At 34.9% G+C, this 25,853-nt stretch overlaps 3 protein-coding genes across 3 annotated transcripts; 1 reads left to right on the top strand and 2 right to left on the bottom strand.

Annotated features, from left to right (window-relative positions):
* The first annotated feature begins 590 nt into the window (after nt 1-590).
* LOC135194133 (myrosinase 1-like) lies at nt 591-6,169 on the top strand. Its single transcript, XM_064218980.1, has 8 exons — nt 591-725; nt 1,245-1,505; nt 2,194-2,282; nt 2,405-2,552; nt 3,372-3,535; nt 3,936-4,088; nt 4,471-4,562; nt 5,379-6,169. Exons 1-8 carry the CDS (start codon nt 722-724, stop codon nt 5,623-5,625), a joined length of 1,158 nt encoding a protein of 385 aa, XP_064075050.1. The 5' UTR covers nt 591-721; the 3' UTR covers nt 5,626-6,169.
* A 115-nt stretch (nt 6,170-6,284) lies between these two features.
* Nucleotides 6,285-14,768, bottom strand: LOC113396453 (uncharacterized protein). The gene is made up of 14 exons (XM_064218976.1): nt 14,554-14,768; nt 13,875-14,307; nt 12,857-13,429; nt 12,034-12,186; nt 11,508-11,661; nt 10,900-11,077; nt 10,401-10,527; nt 9,894-10,026; nt 8,855-8,944; nt 8,386-8,497; nt 8,131-8,248; nt 7,807-7,984; nt 7,233-7,401; nt 6,285-6,526 (listed from the first exon to the last, which is right to left on the bottom strand). The coding sequence occupies exons 1-14, from the start codon at nt 14,692-14,694 to the stop codon at nt 6,416-6,418; spliced, it is 2,670 nt and encodes an 889-aa protein (XP_064075046.1). The 5' UTR covers nt 14,695-14,768; the 3' UTR covers nt 6,285-6,415.
* Nucleotides 14,769-16,378: 1,610 nt separating this feature from the next.
* LOC113396469 (probable ATP-dependent RNA helicase DDX27) lies at nt 16,379-25,726 on the bottom strand. Its single transcript, XM_026634408.2, has 15 exons — nt 25,534-25,726; nt 25,168-25,254; nt 24,661-24,799; nt 23,843-23,943; nt 23,281-23,476; nt 22,633-22,781; nt 22,195-22,278; nt 21,128-21,255; nt 20,679-20,876; nt 20,140-20,284; nt 19,540-19,722; nt 18,920-19,100; nt 17,756-17,959; nt 17,421-17,566; nt 16,379-16,713 (listed from the first exon to the last, which is right to left on the bottom strand). The coding sequence occupies exons 1-15, from the start codon at nt 25,624-25,626 to the stop codon at nt 16,396-16,398; spliced, it is 2,352 nt and encodes a 783-aa protein (XP_026490193.2). The 5' UTR covers nt 25,627-25,726; the 3' UTR covers nt 16,379-16,395.
* Nucleotides 25,727-25,853: the final 127 nt, after the last annotated feature.

Here is a 25,853-nt window from a genome sequence, read left to right as displayed (position 1 = left end):
ATAAAATATTTGTCACGTTTGGTTTTCTTGTATTTTGTAGGTAAAGGCGAAAGCATTTGGGACAGGTTTGTCCACGAGTACCCTGGAAGCGTCAAGAATGCTACGGGTGACATCGCCGCGGACTCCTACCACAAGTGGCGAGAAGACGTGAGGATCGCTGCAGAACTAGGTCTTCAGTTTTATAGGTAATCGTCACTAAAAATATAACTATTTATTAAATTGTTATCTTTATTTAACATCTAACGTGTACCGATTAAGATATACGGTTTTTCGTGGATTTGGGATTTTTACTTGATATTCGGGCAACCAGTATTTCGTCATAAGATCTCTGGCCGTATATTTCTTAATATATACTAAACCTCAAGCTGGAGCCTGGTGTACATAGATCGTTTTTCTCTACTTTTTATACTTTGTTTAGCCTAGTTTTAGATCAATTTTTATTCCCTATTTCTATTAACTTTGTACGTCTGTAATAAAGAGTATAAAAATATAGATTAATATAACTTCTTATAAAACTATGGAATACAATACTTAATCCTGTCACTGGTTAATTTACAGATTTTCTATAAATTGGCCTCGTATTCTACCGACGGGGTTCCCCAACAAAGTGAATAAAGCTGGTGTCAAATACTACAGCGATCTCATTGACGCCCTCATCGCAGAGGGCATAGAACCAATCATCACGCTCTATCACTGGGAATTACCAGTGATAATTCAAGACATGGGTATCAAAATCGTGATTATATTTCAATAGAGTCTTAATTTACTAACTACAAAAGCTCGTTGGAAATTTAATACGCTCGAAGTACAGAGTTCCAAGTTAAAAACGCTCGCATGTCGAGTTAGCCACACAATGACAACGACTATCTCAAAATCAACGAATTTTTACTAAACCATTTGAAAAAAGATATAATTTTATGGTTATTCCAGTTATATTTGAAATAAAATAAATCATTCTGAATTATTTCCACTCTCACGAGTTCTTCTCAGTTGTTGAACGATGAAAGATGTTTCTCTTGACTAGCCGAAGATTTTTGACAATCAGTAATCAGAGTGTGTGTGCTATTAATGCATAAAAAATGGTCTTTGCTTTTCGATCAGCCTTTTATTTAGCTACCGGTTTATTGGTTGGATTCACAGGACAATATACCAAATGGAGAACCCGGCAGTGTTTGATGTCTTAAACATTAAAAGCAAAATATTTTTAATATTCATGAATAATTGTTGTGTTTTCTTTTTTCAAGGTGGCTGGACTAATCCCTTGATAGTAGATTGGTTTGGAAACTATGTGAGGGTGGTGTACAAACTTTATGCTGACCGCGTCAAAACATGGCTCACCATAAACGAAGCTATTGTTTTTTGCGATTATGGTTACAATTCAGGAGATTATGCTCCAAAGGTCAAGGAGCCAGAATTCGCTCCTTTTTTGTGCAATAAACACGTATTGCTTGCCCATGCCAAGGCTTACAGAATATTTGATCAAGAATTTAGACCCAAATATACTGGTAAGTGTTATTATGACATTAGGCCTTTAGTCTCTTAGCATTAAAGGTGTATCAGGCAGAGACCCTCACATAAAGCCTTTGGCGAACTGACAAATTATATCTACTAAAGCCTATTCTAACCACACGGCAAAAGCCATATACGCAACATTTGACTTTGATTTGATGCGATATTATTGTTATTCAATAATTTATGATATCAATATGAATCTGCAAAAAATGTCGTTTTAAACGTCGACGATACTGATATCGGAAATTAAAGTGGACATATTTCGTTAAATGGAATAGTGTTGTTTTATAAATAATGGCATCAAAATCAAGAGCTGTTAGAAGTGCACAATATAACGGAGCTATTTTCAAATTGCATGAAATACGTAAATATAAGCTTTGTTTCTCTTTATACCTTCTTTGATTGGAATACACTGTAGTTAGTTGGTCTTTCATACAGTCTATCATAAAAGAAATTTGGTCAAAGATACATGATTGTTAGAACTTTGTTTCGTTGGAAATAATATATTGTAAACTATTGTTATGAGACAGTCTGCTCTATTTTTTGTTGTATTTTACCTACTGCTTATTATTTTTGATTCCTTATAATACGAGGTGACCTTTACGATGTAACATTTATTTGTACAATAAAAACTAACCATATTTGCCAAAACAATAATGGCACTTGAATGTGACCTTTCAGGAAGAATTTCCATCCCGAACAACATGTTGTGGATTGAACCTTTCTATCCTAAGGACGTGGAACTGGCTGAGCTTGGAAGGGAAAATGCGGTTAAGTATGCTCTGTTCTCCTAGAATCTGATCTAAATAAAAGAGAACTTTTAAATATGTTTAAAATGAAATTTGATCGATCACACAAATTATATCTGTCTTTTGAAATATAAATTTTCCAGGTTGGCAGATATTGTCATCCAATATTTTCGGAAAGTGGTGGGTGGCCACTCTCTATCGAAAAGGCTATGCTGGAGTACAGTCTGACACATGGATACAATGAGTCGACGCTTCCTTCTTTTACGGATGAGCAAAAAGCATTTGTTAAAGGTAACATGTACCTAAAATATAATCCCATTGAATTTATCACAAAAAATCCTTTCTGTCCCGTACAAAAACGAAAAAAAAAAACAATTACCGTCTGGGTAGATACCCACTCATCAGATAGTCTACCGCCAAACAATAGTACTCAGTATTGTTGTGTTCCGGTTTGAAGGGTGAGTGAGCCAGTGTAAATACAGGCACAAGTTACATAATATCTTAGTTTCCGAGGTCGGTGAAGCATTGGCGATGTAAGGAATGGTTAATATTTGTTACAGCGCCATTGTCTATGGGCGATGGTGACCACTTACTTACTTAAGATTAAGAATCCTTTCACTTTTTAAGTTGTGTTATATAAAAAACAAACGGCGGTAGCTTCACTTAATATGGTTTGCAAAATGACGATTCAAAAGTGCTTGTAAAAGCCTACTTGAATAAAGAATATTTTGATCTTGTTTTTTTTTTACCTGATATACGTTGGAACATTGAGAAACGATTTAATAAAATTTAAATGGACCATAATGGACCCAATAAAGCGTAAAAATCGTAAATAAGCTGCTATGATTGAAACTGGCGACAGTTGAAAGATTTATACAATTTTTCTGTTCATCGGAAGAGCGCGTTTCAGATTTTTCGAAACAGCAAAATGAGTTCCGTGACCATCTCGGCTACTAATTTAAATTAAATTATATGAAGCATGCAAAGATTATGGCGAAACAAAAAGACATAACTAAACAAAACGTTCTGACGTTGATCCTATCATTTCAATTACACAAGCTGTGATATATTTAAGAAAAAGTACTACTATAGCCAAAATTAACATTTCAGGTACAGCGGATTTTTTAGCTATGAACCATTACACCTCATATATGATCAGACCAGCAAAGCTTGGAGAGGACATTGGCTTCTGGTTTTTAAATGGCTCACCGCACTTAAATGCCATATTGGAACATCCTCCCAATGCACTTTATGGCGCTTCTAAATTGTTACCGGTAATTCATGTATTCCCAGCTGATAATCTCAAAATCTGTAGAGATATTTTATAAGATAAACTAGAAACTCACTGCACAACACGAGGGACACTGGACATTTTAGTACGAATGTGATATTCGACATTGATTATAATAATAATTAAATGTATAAGATACACGCACAAAAGGCGTATCACCGTAAGTTGGTTGTCAATATTCCACGAGTGAGATTTAAAGTGAATTCTTACAGAATCGCTCTACTGCAATATCATACGGTCGATATATCGCGTCAGTCCAAAATGTTATTTATGACTAAAATAAAGTCGGGTTATTTGATATTAAACTCATCAAATCAATCTAAAATAATGATCAAATGCTATCCCATATATCGTATGTTTTCAAGCAAATACAAATATTTCAGTTTTACCCCGAAGGCATCCGGAGACAAATGGCATGGTTGAAAAAACAGTATGGAAACATTGATATCTTAATCACAGAGAACGGCTACGCTTCTGCGGGCAACCAGCTCGACGACTATGGCAGAATTGACTTCTACAAAGCGTATTTGGAACAGGTGAATGGGCACAATATCTTTACGGGCTTTCTAAAATCAATTGAGACGGTTTTATGTGCTATTTGAGACTCTAATATTGAGAATTATTCGTCAGGAGGATGTTTTTTTTAATTAAGTAGTCGGGAAAATGGACCTCATGATGGTAAGTGGTCACTATCGTCCTTAAAAATTGCCACAGCCGCCATTGCAACACTGACCTTGTGAACATTGTGTGTGAATATTTCCTTTGTGCCTAATTTCTGGCAGTTACCCCTCAAACCTGAACACAGCAACAATGTCTGCAAGCTACTAGGCCACGAGGCAGGCTAATTTCGTTCAATTCTGTTTGACAAACGATCTTGTTTCAAGGCCCAAAGAAGTAGAAGGTCATCACTCTTTACAGGTGCTGCTGTCCATCAAAGTGGACAACGTTAGCGTTATTGGGTTTACAGCGTGGTCACTCTTAGACAACTTTGAATGGACGCAAGGATATGAGTAAGTTTATGTAGATATGATGTGACTGATATTTTAATTGTATATACACACGCACACATATCTTATTGATTAAAATATTCAAAAATACATATAACACAAAAATAACACAAAAGTCCCTAAATATTCAAGCGTTATCCGAAAATTTTAAGACTTTTTATTGCTTCAAAGTAAAATTTAAATAGGAACACTGAAAATAATAGACGCTTGTACAATGTTGTATCGGTCGGATGGATGGGATGGGACACGAATAACAGGCAGTAACTGTTACAAATATCGATATCAAAAAAACATTATTAAAGATCATTGTTAAGTTTTTGTTGAACGGGGATCCTTTTGGTTGGGGTCTCTTTGGCTAGTGATTGGGGTATCTTTAGCTGGTATAACTCTTTTTAGAAAAAAAAAGATTACGTATGGAAGGTCTGAATATTTTTTTCACTTTTCCACCCGTGTTTCTTTGGGAAAGTTGTTTACTTTCATGGTCTGAACCACCTATTTAAACTTGACGGGAGGTCCAAAAACAACCCTGTAATATTAAATTGGTACTTGAATATTGACCCACCGTCGCTTATATACCCAATGTTTTATATGTCTAGTGCAATAAATAATTTCACACATAATACACCCACTCCATCTCGTCACAGTTACAAGTATTTTAAAACGTTATTTTTTGGACTATTAATTATTTTCTGTTTCTCATCACTAGCCCGTCTGTCAAAAAGATCAAGTTAACTTATACCGGGTATAGAGAATAGTACTCGTAGAAAATATTTAATAGTTTACATTCCTCACAATTGTATAGGTACGTATAATTTTCAGAGTTAAATTTGGACTTTACGAACTTGACTTAGAAGATCCTGATCGTAGAAGAACACCTCGAGCCTCGGCACATTTCTACGCATGCGTAATAAAGAACCGGACACTTGATGAAACTTGCCTAAATAAGCAATTCATCGCAGGACGATCCTATCAAAGTAATGCAAGAAATACCGCCTCAATTACGCTATACAGCGGTAATATTCTGCTTACTTTCTTATTTTTATTCTATATAGTCGATATTCTGTGATTATATTTTGAAGCGATTATGTCTATGGGCGAAGTTGACCTCTTCACATTAGTTTGACCATTTGTTTAGCTTCCTTAGCCAAAATAAATTCAGAAAATAATTACTAGAACTATATAGTTAAAATGTTCCATCAATAAAAATCCATTCAAAAATTCTATAGCGCATTTCAAACTTACTCCTCAGTAGATATCAACTCGCATGGAAATCTCATAGCTGCATATTTTTAATAGCTCTGCTATATGATACCGTTCCACTCATCTACTTATGTCCACTTCAATTCTAATTTCCGAAGTCCCGATAAGAACTTCGCCGAAAAACACGTCAATTTTTTCGCGAATCCGCGATGAATACCAGTAATTATTTTAGATCTACAATGATATCCCGTCAACTCAGTGTCCAAATATATATTTGTCTTTGCTTTCCTGTGTTTGGAATTGGCTATAATATGATATCGAATGAGAGTATCAATCAAAAATCAAAATCAAAACATCCTTCAATCAGGTAGGCTCATAAAAGCACTTTTAAATCATCAAATTACACTGTTGAATTAAATGTATACCTACCAATACAGAAGAACCGGTTAAAAACTCAGAGTAACTCTATTCCGCCATTTTAATAACAGATTATGTCAAAATGTGTAAAATCAAAATGCGTATTTATTTTAAAAATCTTTACTTGTAAACAATCTTGTATTTATAGCAATAAAACCATTTACCGCCACCATTACGAACAAAATATAAACAGCTGGCAATACATCGTTTTATTTCTACTCCAGTCTATGAATATTAAGTTAAATCTTCACTGTTTTCTTAAAAGCCTTCCCTAACTTGAGTAATGATTCATTCTTGCCTTTCCTTTTATCTCTTTTCAACTTACCGGACTCCAACGCATTTTTCATAACCTGTAAAACGGACCACGTGTCTATGAACTCGCTTTGGGCTATTGAAGTTGAATTTTTTGTTGATTTTTAATTAATTTCCAGTGGGGCTACTAAGGTTAGAGCGTTGCAACTGTTGCTATCAAATATTTGTTGCGGATTGATATCAAGTCAAAAGATTATAAATCAGTGTTATGGACCTATGCAGTAGCATAATACTGCTTAATATTTATCAATCCGCAACAAATATTTGATAGAAACAGTTTCTATGCTCTAACCGTAATAGCCCAACTGATTAGTTAGAGACTTGAAATTTTTAATATAACTCAGAATTAAACAACTATGAAAGCTGCTATATACATTTTTTAATATATATATATATATTCGTCTATATGTCAGTTGGACAATCTCACACACAAACGTTCTCGAAATGAGTAACTGTTTGGTCGACTGTCATTCAACGTAACAATATAAGTCAAATCAAATGTATTTTATTCAATTAAAAATTAAAGTACTTTCAACTCTACCACAGTTCCGGAAAGCAGCCTCCGAAAAACGGCAAGAAACTCGTACACATATTATGTTGACGGTACCTACATCAATATGACAAAACAAACTCGTATCACTCACATTCTAGAGAGTTAAGGTTTCCTATGCAACAATTTGTTTATGATATCCTAAGAAAAACACTTTTATAAAAAGCACACACACACACAATTATCGTAATTACCTGCAATGCGTTTTCATTTGACGTCACTTGTAGAGCATTGGGATCGTTCAAAGTTGGGTACTTGAAGGAGAATCCCGTCGGGAACAACGGCCTAGATAGCATAGACTCCAATTGTCTCTTTTTAAAGCGTAACGCTTTGTCTATGGAAGGATCAACTTGTACGTCTGGACTGGGATGAGTTAAAGGAATCATTATTGACATCGGAGATGCAGACGCTAGTGTTTTTTACTACTCGCTTAGTGAACATATCCCATCGAGAATTGCAATGAAATATGTATAATTTCTGGTAAATTTTCAATGTCAGTAGAATTATTATGATCTAAGACGTTATGTCCCCGGAGCTCGTCACACTGGATCCCATATCATTAGAACCTTAAGACTGAGAACACTTAAATCTGAAGCAAAGTACTGATTGTTAAATATTTCAGGACGCATAGCCGAGCAGCTGAAACAATTCCTAATATCAATATAATCATGTGTAACGAATTATTATAGAGCGGTATACACATTAGTCAAACAAGGTGAGATCTCAGTCTCTCTCAGTGTCCACTTAAACGAGGCACGGCAAGGATACACGTCGTCGTCGTCGAGCAGCAGGTCCAGGTCGCGCGCGGCGCGCGTGCGCCAGGCGGCGGCGGCGCGCAGGCGGCGCGCGCGCAGCTGCAGCGCCTCCAGCGCGCGCGCCGCCGCCAGCAGCTGCTGGGCGGGCGCCGCGTCCTGCGCCGACACCGGGAACGCCGGGATCTCCGACGCTGGAAGTGACCTCGCGGTTGTAGGGGCACTTCTATCATGCCTTACTTCGCTTAAATATTTTGTCCTTATATGTGTACCAACACTTTATAGCAATGTATTATCTACTTGTAACATTAAACGTTTTCTTTACTCGAAGATACTTTACTTTTATTGAGAGTTCTACAGAGTTTCGCATAGGAGTAAGCTTCGGCGGGCTCCATCATGAGTATCGTTAGACCTTCCTTGGTAGCGCGAGCTGTACGACCGCTTCTATGCACGTAGTTCTACAAAAGAATAAATGGATTTACCTATATACTGTCCTAAGCGTATATGAAAAACAAAAAATGACCTGGAATCGTTCCTTGTGGTACACTCCTACTACTTAAAAGTTATATGTTTTCCAAAAATAAACATCACTCACCTCAGCCGTCTTAGGTACTTGATAGTGTATCACGTGATCAACGTTGGGTATGTCCAGCCCTCTCGCTGCGACATCAGTCGCTACGAGAACACCGAGTGGATCGTCGCGGAATCTGTTAAGCAAATTCATATGCAAATTTAACACAATTTGTGAAAAAACGTGACAAATTTATCATAATATATTCTATTGTATTATTAAACATTTCTTTGATATATTTTATATATATTATATTCAAAATCTCCAAAAAATCTTGATGAATTTCTAACATAATTATAAAAAACTAGAATATTTATTTAGTAGATTTAAAATTGCTATAAAACGCTAAAAATCTGATTGAATTTAAACTAGGGCAGTTACCGTTGACAATCTCACAAAGGGAATGGTGTAAGGTGTAATGAATAATTTGTGTACAAGTCTTTGCAAAACTAGCGAGTAGTGTTCATAAATAAATATTATAATATATTCAAACCTTTCAAGATTTTTCAGCCTCTGTCTTTGCGGCATACTGGCGTGCAAGGGTAACGGCTGACATTTTAACAAAGACAGTAATTGGGCTAACCTGAAAAAAAAATACACTTCTAATAGGTAACAGATCTTGTGTACAGTCAGCATCATGTATAAAGCTACATATAAGATTACCAAAATCATAGAAACAACTTCAGCGATCGATATGTTGTAAACATTAATATTGCCAAAATATATTGAAGCACAAACATCATCAAATATATTCATTAAAATTACAACAAACAGCAAATGACAATAGTTTCTAAGCATCCAGTGTTCAAAAATATGGAACACCACGAAAACAAACCTTAACGTAATACATTTTAAGTACATTTCACACATTCAAATATTTATGACATATTGTAATATTTCGAGTACGAGCACTTGGAAATAACCTTATATATAATTTTGAATAAGGTTATTAGCTTATGAATTATTAGCATTTATATTAAGTCTGTAAATTTCCCACTGCTGGGCTAAGGCCTCCTCTCCCTTTGAGGAGAAGGTATGGAGCATATTCCACCACGCTGCTCCAATGCGTATTGGTGGAATACACATGTGGCAGAATTTCGTTGAAATAAGACACATGCAGGTTTCCTCACGATGATTTCCTTCACCGCCGAGCACGAGATGAATTATAAACACAAATTAAGCACATGTAAATTCAGTGGTGCCTGCCTGGGTTTGAACCTGAAATCATCGGTTAAGATGCACGCGTTCTAACCACTGGGCTGGTTAATTACATCACTAACAAAATATTTGCGTTACATTATTTGGAAGCTCCAATTAAGTAAATATTTTTTTCTTATATACATACATGTATATTTATTTAATATTATTATTCTATCTCCACAGATAACGCCATCGTTTAATTTGGCTGCATGTATCTTTTGTCAGAAACAGTCAAAATTTTCATAATTATTGAATGAAATATAAAATATTGTAAGAATTGATTATTAATAAAAAAAAAACATGCATTCACTATAATAATAAATAATGATTACCTCCTCACACTGCCAATCGAATTACAGAACACTATAGTTCGTCCCGGGTGTCTTTTTAATATATAGTATAGATACACGTCCTTCTGATCTAAAGAACAAGCAATACGACTCTCAGTTAGGGTCTCTGCTGTACCTGAAATATTAAATATTTACTTTAATTCTACCATTACATACTTGACCCTTATTCCTCTAGAGACTTCAAATAAGGGGGGTTCCGAGGTTCTGGAACTTAGATTATAAAAAAATTATCAAGTTGTAACAGCGCGATATAAAGTAGGTAGTGTTACAATCGCGTTGCGCGGAAGCCCGTACCACTATTAGTGAGGTAGGATATGTTATCGGATAAGGTGAGTGAGGCAGTAGTGTGTGTACACACTGCATTGTAAAGTATCCCGCACAAATTCGCCTTTCAGATTAGCTATCTTAGCCGAAATCCGGCTAGAAGGACCAAAAATGTTTCTTTTAATTTATTCCTTAAAAACGTTGCTAAAATAAAATATATCTCACCTAGCTGTGTAGTGATGTCTACAACTTTAGGATCTGTCATTCCGATCATATTTATTAATCTCTTGATTTTCTGCTGCGGTGTCATCTTTTCTACCTTTCTGTTTAATATCTTCCCTCTTTTTGTTACCTTTTAAGATTAAAAAATATATTCATCGATAAATCAAAAACCTACAAATAGCTTGCTATTTTTATTCCATTCCATTTCCAAATAACTTTTTTTTTTTTATAAATAATTTTTATCTCGAACCTTAAAATACTTATCAGCATATGATTTACATTAAAAAAAAAAATCTCACGTGCAATATTAATCCAGACACATCCAGAGACATCCGTACATCATCTACACACACACACATACACACATAGTCAATACAAAAAACGCACGCGCCCACGTATCCCTGGCAATTCATTAAATCTCTCTTTTCTATTAACTCGACCACAGCTTGAATCAACATAAGTATAAAACTAACAGTATTGGATAATAAAATACATTACATACCTTTTTACCCTTCATATGTGCTGGCAGGTCGTGTACCAGTGTAAGTGTCGCTGAGAACACGAAGTTCTGTCGAGCGTTTTTATGCCCTTCGTCCGAGTTGAGTCTCTCGAGCAGCGGCTGTAACTCATCGAAGTGGCCACGTTCTATCATACGGTCCGTCTCATCTATAGCCAGAAACCTGTAACAAAATTATATATGTTGATAGCGGCCAATTTTAAGGGAGACTAGACAACTAGGCAGGTCATATTATAATGGACGAGTGTGTGCCCAAACACAGGTGCACTATTCCCTCACTCTTAAATAATCCGATGATTATGACGCTGGACTAACGGATTATTGTGCTTTTCGAGGCACTAAAGTGCACACACTTCTAACTTTCATACACAGTTAACTACTGAAAATTTTTCGCTGAAAAAACCCAATAACATTTTGTACCATCCCAACCTAGGATTTGAACCCTAGGGGATCTGCGGCCTTATATCTATCAACTAGATCGAGGAGGCTGTCATAACTGATATTTGCAATAAAGAGACATTATATTTATTTCTTTAAAAAAAAAATTAAGCGTATTTTCGAAAACAACTTAATCTTACAATTTTAATACTTACTTGACAGAAGGCAGTTGTTGCAAATGCGGTTGCCCCTGGCTCAGCAGCTCCCACAGTCGACCTGGTGTTGCTACCACTACCTCCGGACCTGATCGCAACACTCTTTCTTGCTTCACAGCCGCCATACCGCCAACAATTGTCGCTACTTTTATACCTAAAATGCAATCGCTTAAAATTAACACAGAATAAAAAATAAAAATAAAAGTATTGTTTATTCAAATAAAAAGTATTGCATAGTTACAAGATTAAGTTGAATGAAATTATACTTGTGAAATTTAAAATAAAAATCACACAAGTTAAACACAAAAAGGTACAGGTTAAAAATACTGTGGTCGCGAATTTTGTGTGTTGGGTGGGGCCTGGGTTAAAATGGGGCCTTCCCTATTTTATCCCCCTCAGTATGAGTTGTCAGTATTTCAGTATTATTTTATTATAAAAACAAATTCGTGCCAACCACATCTTTTTATCACCACAATCCCAGAAACCACTCCCCACCCATAAATAAAATTACATTAATAAACCGTACCTGTATACTTAGCTGCAGCGATCAAATGTCTGCTAATTTGTAACGCTAATTCTCTTGTCGGCGTCAATATTAGACAATACAGTGGTTTCCCAGTTTTGACCGTCACATGTCCAGGCAAGTCTATATTGTCTATGACTTTAACGCATCCCATACCTAAAAATTATATCATAAAAAAGTAAAATGAATTCCTGTAAATGTGTCACTGCTCCACTCTCCTCACTGTTTAAGGTAAGGATAGGTCACCACGCTGCTCTTATGTGAATATATAGTGCCAGATGTGAATTATAAACACAAATTAAGCACTTCCCAACAAGACCCGAGATAGATAAGATAACAGATCGGCAATTTCTTTATCTGTAAGGCATGTCTGTTCTGAGTGTGACATTACTGAATCTCTTAATTATAATCTCTTAATACACAAATCAAACAATGATTGAATTGACTTGGGACTTGGACCAACACTTTTCAGTCCACTCACAAAAAAAAATATAGAATTGCGCCACCATCTTTTTCAAATTCAGAACATTAATCAGGACTTTAAATTCCAACTCTCTTTGACCATTTTGTAATGCAAAACCTATGCAGTTATTCATTACTTAAGATTTGCCTTATATACCCAAAAAAGCAACGTGTTAGAAACTGTACTAATGGATTATAAAAACAAAAATATCAAAATCTAATTGAATTATTTTGACCAGACTTTCTGTTTAAGAATTAAATATATAATTTTTCACCTCTGAATGTCTTACTAGCAAACCACCAAAGTTATTTGAAAATAAAGAGACAAATACTTCAATATTGAGTAATTAAAATTTAAAAATACCTTCTTCATTTGTATCAACTTCATCAACACCATAAGTTTCATCACCATCATCATCATCATCATCTTCACCAGCATCATTACTATCCTCATCACTTGATCTCAGGTCATCAGAGTCAAACATATCTGATAAGTGAATGTAATTCTGTTCATCACTGTCATTGCCTTCATCGATTGATTCTTCTTTTTTCTTTATTGGTACAACTATTTCTTCTATAAAATCATCCTCATCATTTTTTCCTTTAGTTCTAATTTCCTTACTACTTATTTGTTCATCTTCATCATCATCACCACTAATGTAACCATCTTCTGATGATTCTTTATTTACTTCTTTCTTGTTTCTAATTTGTCTCTGGTCTTTCCTAAACTTCTTATTCTTATTATTTTTTTTATCCTTGCTAATAATTTCCTCGCTTTTCTTTTTAACTGAACTCTTCCTGTAAGGTATATCATAAACATCGAGTCCTTTTAGTGCTGCCTTTTCTTTGAGTTTCATTATACCAGATAGGATAGGAAGCCCAAAAGCTAGAGTTTTTCCACTGCCAGTTTCGGCAGCACCGAGGATATCTCTTCGACCTGTAAAAATAAGTATGAACTTTGTAAATGGTTTCGATTAATAAAAAGTATTATTTATTAGGTGATTATGTCATCTATACTTATGTTATTAATGCAAAAGTATATTTGTCTGTCTGTTGCTCTTTCACAGCAAATCCACTAAACCTAATTTGATGCAATATAATTTGGTATAAGGCGAGCTTGTATTCCCAGGGAATAAGCTTATTTTTTAACAACCAACCTATAGAACGTGTGCTAAACCAAAATTCACTACATGTTCAGATTTCCTCATGAAGTTTTCCTTCACTCTCAACTTTCAAATTATAAACCCAAATTAAAGAAAGTCAGTAATGCTTTCAAAGATTTTAAATTGCAACCCTCGTTGAAGATCCAAGTATTCTAACAGAGTCATATTGACCTGAAGTACCTAGTTAGAAGATAATTGTACTTATTGTAACTTATTTACCATGGATAGCTGCTGGTAGAGACAATTGTTGAATTTTAGTAGGCTGCTTAAAACCCAACTCCATTAACGCTTTCAAAATCTCTTCAGGCAATTTAAATTCAGCCCAGGATAGCATGTCCACCGGTGTTAAATCTGATGTTTCTCCTGATGCATTTTCGCCTAACTTTGGTTTCCGATTCTTTTTTACCGTAGCTTTTGAATTAGTTGTAACATCTGTGGCATTTTGATTTACTTGTTTGATTTTATTCTTTTTCTCCTTTCTGTTTTGTTTCTTTTTTTTATCTTTGGCATCATTGGTAGTTGATGGTGTGATATTCTTACAAGCCTCTACAGTGAAACCATTGCTTAGTTTAATTTTTTTCTGTGGTACTTCTGATTTAACCATCTGTGGATTTATATTTTCGATGTTCTTTCGCTTTTCAGGTTTCTTAGCCTAGGTAAAATATTAAAAAAAAACAATTATACAAAAATTGGATACTAGAATACGATATTTTTAATTCAATTTTCGAATGCAAGTGTTCAAAGGTTTTGATCTTAGTCCATTGATTGTGAAACTGTAAAAAGTTTAAACCAAAAAGTATCACTAGGGATCAGAGATGTAATGAGATGTTCATAGCCCAGTGCTATGCTCAGCCAGTTATAGTTATATATATTTTAAGGAGATTATTGTTTTGATTACCTTCTTGCTGCGTCGACTGTTTTTATCCAAACCATAGTCCGTGCATTCTTCTAAAGCTACAAAACCTTTATCCATCATAGATGTTGGGAATCCATCGAAAGCGACTGATTCCCATTTTAAATTATTTATCTTCTTAGACATTTTAAAAATTATTATATTTTCTAACCTTAAACAGGTACATATGAAAATAAATGTGATTTTGACAGTGACATGTTGTTAACGGAATTCGGAAAGTTAGAAATTAGCATGTTCAGTTCAGTAATAACTAAGAATGATATCACTCACTCTGTTCAGTTTCATTGTGCTTTATGGATTAAAACCTATTACATATTTAAATCATTTGTGAATAACACCTTACGATATAAATAAATAAACATAACGGAACAAAAGTAATTTTTTATCAGTTCTCAGACGGCACTTAGTTTTGCACCTATGACTTATTTATTTGCTGAGCTAAAGCTACGAATTAAGTCGTATTCATTCGATTTTTTAGTTGTTTTATGCATGTATGATCAAAAGATAAAAGTCTTACGTAATTCGTACGATTTTTTGACATATTATGTGAATATGGCGAAAACGGATAAGCCGGTTAAACATCGGGTTTTCAAGTCTACTAACAACAATACAATACTAATCGGGGATTTACCTTACACCTGACAAAATTTAATGCGTTCGATTTTCGATCATTTATCTAATTATAAAATCTTATGTTTTTATTATCTTAACAAATTATCTTAACATAACATAAAAAACTGAATTGAGAAATACCGCTCCAATTGGTAGAATATAGAAGTTTTCGAACATTGGCTGAAACCTAGCTAAAATTTCATTTTTGCAATAAAGGAAATGTTAAAAAGAAAAGTGCTCCTGATTTTTATTTTTTTTAAATATATAACTAAGGGAATACGACTATTTATATTCCCATCGTACAACCACCAATTTCAAATGCCTGAAAATACTGCTTCTTCTCGTGATAACGCACGCTATCTTCAGATCCTAAGACTTGGCTCAGCATTCGATACCTCCTTTTTTAAAAGTTTTTATTATATTATAAAGGCCATTGGAATTTGTGGTTGACTTTGAACTTCCAATTCCAGATTACAATTAAATTATATGGATTTATTTAAGTACATTTGAGTTCAGAATTCACTAACAAAGCTTGTAAAAGAAAAATAGAGATACTTCGGTTTATTATGTTGTTTACACCTTTAAAGACGTATCATTTTGTATGTTACCCAACAGATATTCATTTTAAGTGCTTAGTGATATGTTGATGGTGTAACTTTTCCAATAAATAAATAAATAAATTATATGCATATAGATTTGGGTCATGGCGGTTAATCTCAAAGGAGAGCTAATTTCAAACGTGCATAAGTGCGTGTGAAAAAGTTCGATCACATCCGATCCAGATTCAAGAATCACGGATTTACATGCTCTCCGAGGCACGGTACACACTCGCATCTTCCTAACTTTGGGCTGTTACTTAGACTCTTCCGACGGAAAAATCCTATAACTTTTTACTTGTCCGACCTGGAGTTTGAATCCAGAAATTCCACTAGACCAACCATGCAATAGAGCCAAATGATAACAGATAAAATAAAACACTACTAAGTTTTTCAATTATAATTAAAACAAAACTTGTATAATTTACAACTGTTTTGCTTTGATTCATCTGTCTGATAAATTTTTCTTTAAGTAAATCTAGTAGAAGTAAATCTTCAAATCACAGCATCAGATAAGCTGATCCATATATTTTTAAGCTTAATTAAAAATTGTCAAAATAGTTGATTTATAAAAACACAGAAAATTAAAATAAAATCACAAATAAATCTTCAAAATTATTTATTTATTTTTCTTACGAGCACCTTGTTTTGGTCCCTTCGGTTTACCAAATGTTTTCCCCTTGGGTTTACCCTTCACAGGTTTCCCTTTACCGTTCTGCAAGGGTTTACCTTTCTGGACTCTATTCGCATCGTAACGTAAACGTTTAGTAGAGGCTTTAGACGTATCTGTGAATTCACTAGCGAAGTTCGTTTGTTTCTTTCGTTTTTTAGACTGTTTGTTCTTATTTGGAGCTGGTCTGTCGTCATCGTCTTCCATAGTACGTATCCTTCGCAACTTCTTCTTGCGTTTAACCATTCTTGATTGTAATAACGCTACCTGTAAATGTAAATATATTTTATATTAAGACCCAATTAGTATCCGAAAGTATTCGTAATATTTGATTTAGGATAATTATATTGTTTAACAGTAAAACAATAACTCTAGTAAATATACCACTGGCAAACAACCCTGGGAGTAAGGATAGTTTGTTAAAGGAACACGTCGTTTTGAACAATTGCATTTTATACTGGTATTATTTTTAATTCTCACGCTAGTTAAACAGAATATATTTTGAAGTGATTAGTATTTATTATGCACGTTAACTTATATCTGAAACCTAGTCAGTACTCATCTATATATACAAAAGCGAAATACCACTCACTGATTAATAACGAAATCTCAGAACCTATAACAGCGAAGAACTTGAAATATGGTAGGTAGGTATCCTTATAAGTTATAGGTATCCGGTAAGAACTGATTTTACGAAACTCAACCCCTAAGGGGATAAAACGAGAATTGGAAGTTTGTGTTTTATAAATTACGCAGTAGTCGCAGGTACAGCTGGTAATATTAAAAATGAGAAAGTAACTCTATCTGCCTGTCTGTCGCTGTTTCACGGCCAACAGTGAAACAAACGTGAGCGCCACGGGTAATATAAATATTGTATTTTTAAGGCTAACGTCTGACGACAACCCCTTAAAAGTGAGCATAGCCGCGGTTGACATCTAGTATATAATATAAGCAACATAGATATATGTATGTACCTTTTCCATTTCCCTCCTGACTCTCTCCTCAGCCGTGTCCTTGGGGGCATGTTTTGTTACCTTCTTCTTCTTTTTCTTATTAATATCATCATCGGAATCGTCATCATTCTTACGTTTCTTGCCTTTGCCTTTTTGTAATTGCCCACCTTAAAAAAAAAAATAAAAATCTTTTGAATAATTTAGCGGAACTGGTTCATTATCAGAATAAAAACTAAATACACTAAATATTAATCCTGTTATGTCAATTCATTGATAAATTTAATCAAGCCAAGTTTTTCGAGAGATTTTCTACTTGAGTTCCTAGTAAATAAACAAAAATAAACATAATTGCTTACCTTTGCCAGGATGCAGTGTCAAAGCGAGTCTCTCTTTCTCCTCTCGTTTCTGTTTAGGCGTCTGGAACCAGTCATGCTGCCGCTGGCTTTCAAACTTTGGACCGGTTGGACCTTCTTCCTTCTTGATCGAGCCTTCTAGTTTAGCTGTTTGTTTTTCCATCTTCTTGAGTTGCTTCTCAGCGTATTCCTCATCCAAGATCGTAGCTGTAATAAGGTTTTATATATGAACAATGTCCGGGATTATACTATTTCTGTATTTTAAAAGGGCGCTTAATTGTTTCCTCACTCTTGTTATTTAATGTATTTATTTTAATATTTTGTTTTCATTTATTTAAATTTTAAATATAATTAAATCGAATTTGTGCACGATTATATTTCTACTGAGGTCCTGATTATGAACAAGTAAAATTTAATAATATTGAAAAATCTTTCCATATTCATGTTTTGAAAAAAATATTTTCCAGATAAATTGCAGTTCTTAATGAAGCCAATTTTAAGGTTGTTTTTTCAAATTTCAAATTTGAAAAAACAAAATATTTTTACTCGAGAGTGGTTGTGATTCACCAGTCACTCTACTGCTAAACAGCAATAATTTATTTTGCAGTATTTCGGTTCATAAGTCGATGGAGGGCAGAGAGGTGTTGGCATAAGCGAGTGGAGAGTAGCGTTAAAAGGAAGAGAGGTTGACGTAAGCGAGTCGTGAGTAGTGACACAAGAGGGGACATGCTGTCATATATGATTTGAGAGTGGTGTCACAAGAAGAGAGATGTTGTTGGCATAAGTGAGTGGAGAGTAGCGTCATAAGAGAGATGTTGTTGGCATCAGTGAGTGGAGAGTAGCGTCACAAGAGAGATGTTGTTGGCATAAGTGAGTGGAGAGTGGTGTCACAAGAAGAGAGATGTTGTTGGCATAAGTGAGTGGAGAGTAGCGTCACAAGAGAGATGTTGTTGGCATAAGTGAGTGGAGAGTAGCGTCACAAGAGAGATGTTGTTGGCATAAGTGAGTGGAGAGTAGCGTCACAAGAGAGACGTTGTTGGCATAAGTGAGTGGAGAGTAGCGTCACAAGAGAGATGTTGTTGGCATAAGTGAGTGGAGAGTAGCGTCACAAGAGAGAGATGTGTCGGCGTAAGCGGGCGTAAGCGAGCGGAGAGTGTAATAGCGCACCGATCTCGGTCTCGAGGCGCTCGAGCTTGTGGCGGTACTTGGCGACGATGTCGGGCGGCACCTGGCGGCTCTTGGCGGGGCGGCGCGCGCGGCGCACGACGGCCTTGACGAGCGCGCGCTCCGCCTCGCCCGCCAGCGACACCGACACGCCCGCGCGGCCCGCGCGCGCCGTGCGCCCCACCTGCCCACCGGACAGAGCCGTGTTTATATAATCCGAAACATTTTACTTTTTTCTTTTTTGGGCTTTTCCGACTGTTTTTAAAAGATTCGGTAGTCCTTTACGGCATCGGAATTGCTCCGGCCGGTGGTACATGAGTTTACCGAATGCTTAGAGTCGTTTGGATGTTTTTATTCAAGTATCTGTCAGTTCATTCGAATAAAAAAAAAATCTATTCGATTTCAAAACCATGGGATAATTAACCTTTAACTCAAACGTTACTGTTAATAAAAATTACATGACTTTATTTAAAAGTATTAAATAGTACTTCTGGGGCTCCAGACTTGTCGGTGTTCTAAGCTATCCAATGGAACTATATATTGACTGGAAAATGGAGATCACTAAGAACTTCCTATATCGAGTTCTTATATGACCAAGAAGAGAGTATTTAATTTCGACTTACTCTGTGGATATAGTGCTCCAATGTAGCGGGCAGCGTGAAATTAAGAACCGTTTTGACGCCCGGGATGTCGAGCCCTCGGGCGGCGACGTCGGTGGCCACCAACACGTCCACGAGCTCGTCTTTGAAGCGCTTCAGCGAGTCCAAGCGCTGCGGCTGGTTGAGAGCTCCGTGTAATTCAGCCACCTGGCGAAATGACAAAATATCAATAATAATTTAATTATATTACATTTAAAAAATGTTTACTATCTAAAATACTATCACGTAACGTGATGATCTTGTTAGTCTAGTAACTAGTTTGAATAACAAAGAATTTATATATAACTTATGTTCACACAGATCCAAAATATATTTTGATAATTTTATTTGCGGGTTGAGGGTCCCCGAGCCATAAGACAAAAAAAAATCGCAGTGACAATCTTAAGCATCTCGAAAAACACGTGAAGCCGTCGATCTTTTCATCGATCTGATCGATTCAGTCAGGGAATAGTGGGTGCACCTGTGTTAGAGCACACACTTGTGCACTATAATACGTCCTGCGTAGCTGGCTGGTCTCCCCTGATTGGCCACCATCATGGATTATCTCCTGCCCAGCGTGGTTACCTTGACCCCCAGCAGGCCGAGCGCGACGTGCAGGCGGTGCGCCTGCTTCTTGGTCTGCACGAAGATGACGGCTCGGTCGCGGAACGTGCGGCAGACCAGCGCCGCCAGGATCGCTTCTCGGTCCGATTCGCGCTCTTTGCGGATCCTGACATACAATTATATGAAATGAGAACGAAATATATCAAAACGTAATCTATAGAAAGATATTTTAAATAGGTAAGTAATATATTAATTTAAACTATGCTATTCCTTGTTACAGATATTGTCTAAAAGAGCATAGACAGATTATACTATAGCGATAAAGTCGCCTATGCATTTAATAACCCGTTGTATATCCTGTGCTATATGTTAGGAATATTTAAAATCATCAAGTGTCTATGACTAAATGTGTGTCTTTGATTTGCCAGAAGGCTATCAAAGAGTATCTATGTATACCGAACATCTCTGTTATAATAATTAGTATTTTCTCAACAAATCGTTAAGTAAGAATTAAAATTAATATATTAAGGAAGTATGATATTCATAAAACAAATAAATACCTCACAAACTCTTGTCTTAAATTAAAAGCGACGTCCTTATTCGAGTCCAAGAACAATTTGACTGGTTTATTAAGTGACACCGCTGCCAAGTCCTTCACCTCCTCACTCATGGTGGCCGAGAACAGCATGGTCTGCCGTTTCGGTGAACACTGACGGATAATTTCCTTCATCTGTTCTGCAAAGTACTCGTCGAGCATTCTGAAAGTTTATGATGAATTACATATCAAAATAATAAAGTAAAAAAATTAATACTTCTGGTAGATTTTCAACGAATACATGGAGCTTAATCAGTGCATGGAGTAATCACAACCACCATTACCACCATTAATAAAAAATGACTATATAAAAATTAAATAACAATTTTTATTCTAGCTATTATATGACCTAACTAATTCTATCATATAAATTAACGTTTAACATATAATATATTTCACGTAAAGCATATTTACCTGTCAGCCTCGTCAAGCACGAGGACCTCGATTGAATGCAGTCCAAAGGACGGCGTGTTCCGTATGTGGTCTATAAGACGTCCCGGGGTTGCTATTACAATATCCGGGTTGCGACGTAGAACGCTTTCCTGTTGAAAGTATACATAACTGTACTATATTCCTTCAAATAAGTTGTGAAGATGGACAAACGTCAACTCAACTCAACTCAACTCAAATTCCTTTATTCAATATAGAAGCATCACATTTACTTATTGATAATCAAATTAAACACTACAACCGGTTCGGAGAAGGAATACAGATATACATATTCGCTGCAATTTAATAATAGCTCTTCTATATGCACTACACAGTTCATGATTAATATATCTTTATTTATATAACAACTGTTCTTAACTACTTTATCACGCTTTGATATCACTTCTCAAAACCTTATAACAATTGCGTAAATATTTGAAACATCTATTTTTTAAGGATCAATATTGACACACAGACTATTTTAGATATTGACCAAAGGTAATCAAGTTAGTATTCAAGGTCAAATTTGTTTATTCATCATTAGCCATCCTGCCATTGGAACTTCTATTGCTGATAACTAATATCGATATACTACAACGGGTAGCGCTAATTTTTTTTTTTTATATAATTGTGGCATTTTTATGTTGACGGTACTATATAGCGTTTAGGGAGTGAAGACAGAGTATTATTAACCTTAGTAAGCCTGTCAAATTAAAGATAAATGAGTATTCAAGTAAACTCCATTATGATGATTTATTATGATGACACTCATCATAATATGTGGTACCACAAAACAGTTACACTAACTATTGTTGTGTTGTAGTTAGAAGGGTAACTAATGACACAAGGGACATAACATCTTAGTCTCCAATTATATGAGGAAAGATTAATATTTCCTACCAATATCTATGGGCAGTGGTGACCACTCCGATTACATATATGAATAAAAAGAAAAATGCCATACGTTCAAATACATGTTCGTGTTATTTAGACAAATTGGATTAAAAAGAAACGGTAGATTAATAAATAGCTATTATTATAATATATCTTACCTGATATTTGACATCCAATCCTCCGACAGACAATCCAATAGTGACTGTCGTATTCTGAGAAAGCTGACGAGTAACTGTATGCACCTGGACACAGAAATATTATTAATTTTTATACTAATAAATGAATCCTACTAATATTATAAATGGCAAAGTTTGGTTGAATGAATATTTGTTTGACATCACATCAGAACAGCTAAACAGATCATAATGATATTAGGCACAAAGCTACATTATCTTCTGGTATATTTATAGTCTGGAAAAGCACATAGATCATTTTTTATCCCGGAATAATGAACCTAACATTTCCTCCCCGCCCCCCTCTTCTTCCCCTAACGCGAAAACAGCGATTAACATTAAGCCTCAACAAATATTAAGTCCCTTATGATGAACAAAGATACTTATAACGGCTAAGGTATATAATAATAAAGAAAGCCGTACTTGCGCCCCAAGCTCTCGCGTGGGCACCAACACGAGCACTCGTGTGACGCGCTCCGACACCGCCTTGTACAGCAGCCGCTCTAGTATGGGCAGCATGTAGGCCGCTGTCTTACCCGTACCGGTGGCTGCGCACGCGCATATGTCTTTGCCTGGTAACAAATACATTTCAGTTTAAACAAAAACACTAGAGATTATAATAAATCAAAGTCCCGTTTTATATATATAACTTTCATTAATATTACAATTATAGTAATGAGGAATTATATCTAATCTAAGGTAGTTTGATGGTCAAGTGGATCTCACATTGGCATCGTAAGAACCGTTGACCGTTCCTTAGATAGCCAATGCACTACTAACTTTGGAAACTAATATGTGCCTGTAGTTACACTGGCTTATGGCTTACTATCCTTTCAAACCCAAACACAAAAATAATAAGTATTGCTGTTTGGCGGTTGAATATGGTGCCTATCCAGACAGACTTGCACAACATGCTACTACCAAATAAATATATGCATAGAGAAATTATATAGTAGAGCATATTTTTTTTCATAACTTGCCATTAGGGAAGGTAGGCACCTTCCCTACACAGTTATGTAGTACTAAGTAGTAGGCAATAGTTATTATTATAGCAATCCTAGTTAGACATACCTAATAAAGCGATGGGTATCGTAGCAGCTTGTATAGGTGTGGGGTGAACATAATTGAGGGTTCCAATAGCTTTAAGTAATGGACGTGAGAGGTTCATCATGTAAAAGGATGCCTGCTCGTCATATGCTGGAGGTTCTTCGAAGAAGTCTTCATCACATTCAATTCGGGTACCTTCTTTTTCTTCATCTTCTAGTTCCTACACGAAAAAAATATTAGCTTCAAAACTATAATTGAGTTTGATATTTAATTTGCTAATATATTTCTATAGCAGCAATTAACTGCCATATTAACAATTTCATTCAGATTTTTCATGCTAATTATTAGGAATTAAGTGGCATCAGTTGCTTGAATCCCCATCTGATCAAATTTATTTTTAATGTAAATCCCATAATTAAAATATCTATAAAAGATGTTTCGATTAGTTGGCGACTAGTCGGTAAAGCCGACTATTCGGCGGCATTCGTAGTCGGCGACTATCCAGCAAAGAGTGCCGATTAAGGGGCTTCTTTTTCAGTAGTCTTAAAAAATACAAATAGGTACAAATAAATAAGAGTAATCATACCTGTTTCTGTTTTTGCTTCTTAGTCAGTTTCTTCTCTTTTGTTTTGATTTCATCTTTCTTCAGTTCATCATCTGATATTTCCAATTCATCCACATCAACATCTAGAACAAGTATTTGTATTTTAAATTGTGTTGCATTTAAAACACTTAATAATGTACTGAGTTTATAAAGTATTTAAATATATTAATTTAAATATATAATAATTATTTTTCTACATCAACTAATAAATATCTTAGCAAAGGAAGGGGAATTGCATTGCTAATAAATAAAAATAGGGGTTGAATAAAATTTGTTTATTGATTTTCTTTCATTGTTTTTTCCTACAAAAAACTTGATGAGAACTGTAATCACAAATCTAGCATTAGATAAACACTATATCCTTAGATTGCCCAAGCAGCACTACATTTGTCTTGTGCTAGATTATAGAATACCACTGTATCCTGAGTACTGATCGCAACTGAAGATATACGTGTCATCCATGCTCAATATATTATTATTTAAGAGCAGCATGCCTAATCGACTCAGTTCTGTATTTATAATATTTTTATAATAAATACTTTTTAAAGTAAGTAAATTAGTTGGGGCAGGTACCACCAATTCATTACCACCAAGCAGTAAATTTTATATTGCAGTTTGAAAGGTAAGTGAGCCAGTTAAACATCTTAGTTACTTAAGGTTTGTGATGCATCTGCAGTGTAAGGAATGATTAACATTTATTATGGCCTCAATGTCTGTGGGCAGTGTTATCCACTTATCATTAGATGGTCCATTTAAGTGTCCAGTTACAAATTTTGTACAATAAAATATATATATCTCACCCTTTGCTTCAGCCTCTGAATCAGTGTCCACGTCAACATTGCCTCTTACTTTGGCTTCGGCTCTTTTAAGTTCTATCTTTTGATCGAGTGTCCTCTTTACATTTCTCCTCACATATTTTTGTAAATCATCCCATGGATCCTAAAATATAAAATATAAACTTAATTACAAAAATAATTAATTAAGTCTGTTGTTTTACTGGAAGTAAATAATTATATATTGCTAACTATATATTTACACAAGTGCTAGTCCTTACCAAATAACTTACTAGGTTTTGATTCCTAACTTGTTATAGATTAAGCCCTTTGTATGTATTAAATAAACATTTTTAATTTTTTTTAATAGTTATATCTAGCAGAATATTCTAGATTCACTTAATGAATATGTGTGACATAACAATATTTTGACTGGTTATCGAATTCAATCAAGATGTCTGTCTTAATTTTTGTTTATATTATATTTTATTCATTTGTCTTATTCTAACGTGATAAAACAATATTTATAGTTACCTTATTGTATTCTTCAACCGAAGAGACAAACTTGAATTGTGGGTCGAAGTCTGCTTTCCTTTTCACCTTTTGTTTTGTGGGTTGATACTAAAAATACAAGCATAAGTGCCATATAATAATATAGGTTTAAGAATTGAACTATATAAATTTTTCGTAGATACATATGTGAATTTATTATGTACTTTTTAAAAAACCTATGCTTTCGACTACATACATTTTTGTCACAATATCTGTCTTTCACTATGATCTTACTGGAATAAAAGTATTAAGAGCATGTCGAATAAAATTAAATTTGACAAAATTATCATTTTTATGTAAAGTTCATACAATAACAGAAGCACAAGTCGATTAGAATAAAAGTCTTACTTCTTCCTCAACATCGGATTCCTCTGAGAAATCTTCAACTTCTTCATCATCGTTAATAGTTTTTATAAGGCCTGGATAACCTTCTACTTCCATTTTGATAGTCTTTATAAACTAAATTAACTAAATAATTCATAAACAAAATACACTCATCATAGTACGGCGTTTGAGGTTAGGTGAGCTTTCAAAAACACATGTTTACGAATATTACTGTATGGCATACAGGTTATAATTAACTTGAAAAATAGTGTCTCGTTATATGCACTATACAATATTTAAGTGCTTTTTGTACTTATTTGTCATTATGAAAATATTTTATATTA

This window comes from Vanessa tameamea, chromosome 25 (assembly GCF_037043105.1).
Source record: "Vanessa tameamea isolate UH-Manoa-2023 chromosome 25, ilVanTame1 primary haplotype, whole genome shotgun sequence".
In the NCBI taxonomy this organism is placed as follows: domain Eukaryota; kingdom Metazoa; phylum Arthropoda; class Insecta; order Lepidoptera; family Nymphalidae; genus Vanessa; species Vanessa tameamea.
Note: the sequence above shows the minus strand (reverse complement) of the source record. Positions and strands in the feature narration are given on the sequence as shown.

Bases quoted from the DNA above. Each gene is read 5' to 3' on its own strand.
- LOC135194133 (XM_064218980.1), top strand. The intron at 1,506-2,193 runs GTAAGTGTTATT...GTGACCTTTCAG, and splicing joins ATTTAGACCCAAATATACTG to GAAGAATTTCCATCCCGAAC. The intron at 4,089-4,470 runs GTGAATGGGCAC...CACTCTTTACAG, and splicing joins ACAAAGCGTATTTGGAACAG to GTGCTGCTGTCCATCAAAGT.
- LOC113396453 (XM_064218976.1), bottom strand. From the start codon at position 14,694: ATGTCTAAGAAGATAAATAATTTAAAATGGGAATCAGTCGCTTTCGAT. The intron at 8,945-9,893 runs GTAATCATTATT...TTTTTTTTTCAG, and splicing joins TCGATTGGCAGTGTGAGGAG to GTTAGCCCAATTACTGTCTT. The intron at 8,249-8,385 runs GTGAGTGATGTT...ATTCTTTTGTAG, and splicing joins AAGTACCTAAGACGGCTGAG to AACTACGTGCATAGAAGCGG.
- LOC113396469 (XM_026634408.2), bottom strand. From the start codon at position 25,626: ATGGAAGTAGAAGGTTATCCAGGCCTTATAAAAACTATTAACGATGAT. The intron at 24,800-25,167 runs GTAACTATAAAT...TTTATATTTTAG, and splicing joins CGGTTGAAGAATACAATAAG to GATCCATGGGATGATTTACA. The intron at 19,101-19,539 runs GTAAGTCGAAAT...TCCGGTGGGCAG, and splicing joins TGGAGCACTATATCCACAGA to GTGGGGCGCACGGCGCGCGC.